Source organism: Cicer arietinum, chromosome 6, assembly GCF_000331145.2.
Source record: "Cicer arietinum cultivar CDC Frontier isolate Library 1 chromosome 6, Cicar.CDCFrontier_v2.0, whole genome shotgun sequence".
Classification (NCBI taxonomy): Eukaryota; Viridiplantae; Streptophyta; class Magnoliopsida; order Fabales; family Fabaceae; genus Cicer; species Cicer arietinum.
The window spans coordinates 62498609-62501083 of record NC_021165.2 but is presented as its reverse complement, the minus strand read 5'-3'; the positions used below and the strand labels follow the sequence as shown (position 1 = coordinate 62501083).

At 36.4% G+C, this 2475-nt stretch overlaps 1 protein-coding gene across 2 annotated transcripts in view; it reads right to left on the bottom strand.

Annotated features, from left to right (window-relative positions):
* Positions 1–2475, bottom strand: part of LOC101498867 (uncharacterized) — a 10725-nt gene that overhangs the window by 4820 nt on the left and 3430 nt on the right. The window contains exons 3-4 of one of the 2 annotated variants that reach the window (XM_004506143.4): positions 2345–2448; positions 1034–1100 (exon numbers count right to left, since the gene is read on the bottom strand). In XM_004506143.4, coding sequence (XP_004506200.1) covers positions 1034–1100; positions 2345–2448 — 171 coding nt within the window. Of the gene's footprint in view, positions 1–1033; positions 1101–2344; positions 2467–2475 lie in introns of both variants that reach the window. The other variant, XM_027335864.2, reaches the window with a different exon arrangement.

The window sequence follows — 2475 nt, the reverse complement described above, 5'->3', positions numbered from 1 at the left end:
CTTTCCCTAGACATGTAGATAAACTGTTACTCAACATACAATCCTCAAGTCCATCTAGGAACTTAGATCCAAAGCTTAAAATTTTTCACGGATAACATCTGAGACATACTTGAAAAAAATACAGAAAATATAAGGGACAGACTCTTTCCAATGTTTGACTTTGACCATAATCAAATCAGTTAGACAACTGAAGGTGATTGGTAGGTATACACAGCCTTTTCACTAAGATTGTGCTTCATCCTATAGAGATAGGGACAAGAAGAAGATTGAACCTAATGGACCACACAGAGAGAAATACACCAAATGATCAACATTTTTATTGAACTCGACTACTTATCCACAAATCATTTGATTAATAATTTTGGATTTTACCAATAGCTGAAATCATGTCATGAGGAACGCACAGACCATTTGAAAGATCAATCTGCAGAGGGATTATGACATATGTTTATGGCATGGGATCCATTACAGTACTAAAGGTATGGATCAAATATCAATGGCAGATGGCAGTTTATGGCGTATGGCCAAAAAAAATCCATATAAGCATACAATTGCGTCCTATGGCGCTGACATGGTGGTGGAAGGCATCTCAAATATTGTCTACAGCAACTAACAAAATCCACCATGGCACTACCATTGTTGATATGTAACAGAATTGCATGGTGGGTCTAGTCAATGTTTTAAAACATCAACCAATAGACTAGCACAAAGTACAGAGAACCTCAAGTAAAGAATAGAGGATGAAGCAGGCCACACATCAAAAGTGCCTGAGAGGGACAAAATACAAGTAGAAGTGGGATGGTTTAAACACAGAATTGATTATTTGGGCCCATCCAATGTATCCTGTTGTAATTTGGCCAAGTAGAAAAAAGAAGGGATCATAACAGCATTAAAGAGGATGCAATGAAAAACCATTTATGATCAATATTCATTATTCAGTATAAGTGATGGCCTAAGGAATATTTAGGAGCATTGTTATCGAATTGAAAATTCAAATCGTAAATCAGAAGATTGATTAAGTATCCAAGCACACCTGAATATTTGTAATGGGTGGAGATCCAACTTTCTTTGGTTCAGTGGCTGAAACGACAAATTTGTACCTGCAACATGAGATCGCAAAACAATATAACATACACATGAACAAATTTATTACAGAGAAAAATTCACAGAAAAAGAGAAGAAATGCAGAAATTGAGAAATCAGTAGATAGTTCAAACATAATCCAGACCAAGGTAGAAGTCAAAATCATGATTTTACTTGGGATCGGGAAGAGGAGTCGAGATCATAAATCATAAGATCCTAATATCCTACAAAATTCATAAAACTAGTGTGTGTGCGCGCGCATATAATTTCATATATATGCATAATGCATGTAAAATAGCAGCAAAAAGAAAGAAAAAAAAACATTTAAATCAAACTACAAAATAGTTAATTAAACATAAATTCAAAATCATAAGGAAGTCATACAAAATTCATAAATCACAAATTAAACAATTTAAACTAGCGCAACTAAACAGATCCAAATAGGCAAATACAAATCACCAAGTTTTGAACAAGTACCACCAGCAGTACAACCAACAAAACAGCTGAGTTTGGGTTTGCAGCACCACCGGTACCACTAAAACTATCTTGGCCTTTCCCTTTCAAATTTCCAGTGCAGCAAAACAGAAACACGGGACAACCAGCAAATGAACAACACCAAAGTAAAGGAAACAGCAAATAATTGAACAATACAGAAGCAGAGGATCGAGACACCAACTAGAGAAGGAACTCAAACCAGAGGAATGGAGAATAACTTGAACTAGCAAAGCCCATAGCAGATGAACCTGCAACTCAATTTAAGAGAGCTGAACCAATGAATGACCACCAGAGGAGATGGGAGATTGCATCAGGCCCAGCACACAAGAAAAACAGCAGAGCTGATGTTTTAATGGAGGAAGAATGATAAAAATGGGTTTGAATGCATTGCATAGGTGATTAAGGGTTAAAAAGAATCTGGGTTTCCAAGTAAAGTTAAAACAATAGATAGTTGTGAAAACAGTGGGATCACACGATCCCACCACTTGTACGAGCTTCATCGAAGATTCCAAGTGATCCCACCAAAAAAAGTTTCAGTGTGATTATGATTGCTATTCGGTCGGAGTACTCCAAAAAAGAGCATAGCATGGTCCAGACAAATGGAATGTAGGGTATTCAAACACAAGATCTAATACCCAGAAGTTGAAAATGTGTAAAATTCAATGAATCAAGTCACAACATTCAATGTCAAACGACTTGACCATCTAGAGAAATTTGCAAAACATTGTTAAAGCAATGAAAGCATTATTTACCAAATTAAACTCACCCGCCAGTAGTTGCAGTAGCAGGCTGACCAGTGGCGTCATTCTTCTTGATATCCAATAACACGGTGTCAATGTTCTCATCCTCAAAAGCAAAATAAACAGGATACTGCAGGAATGAAGCATCCTAAAAGTT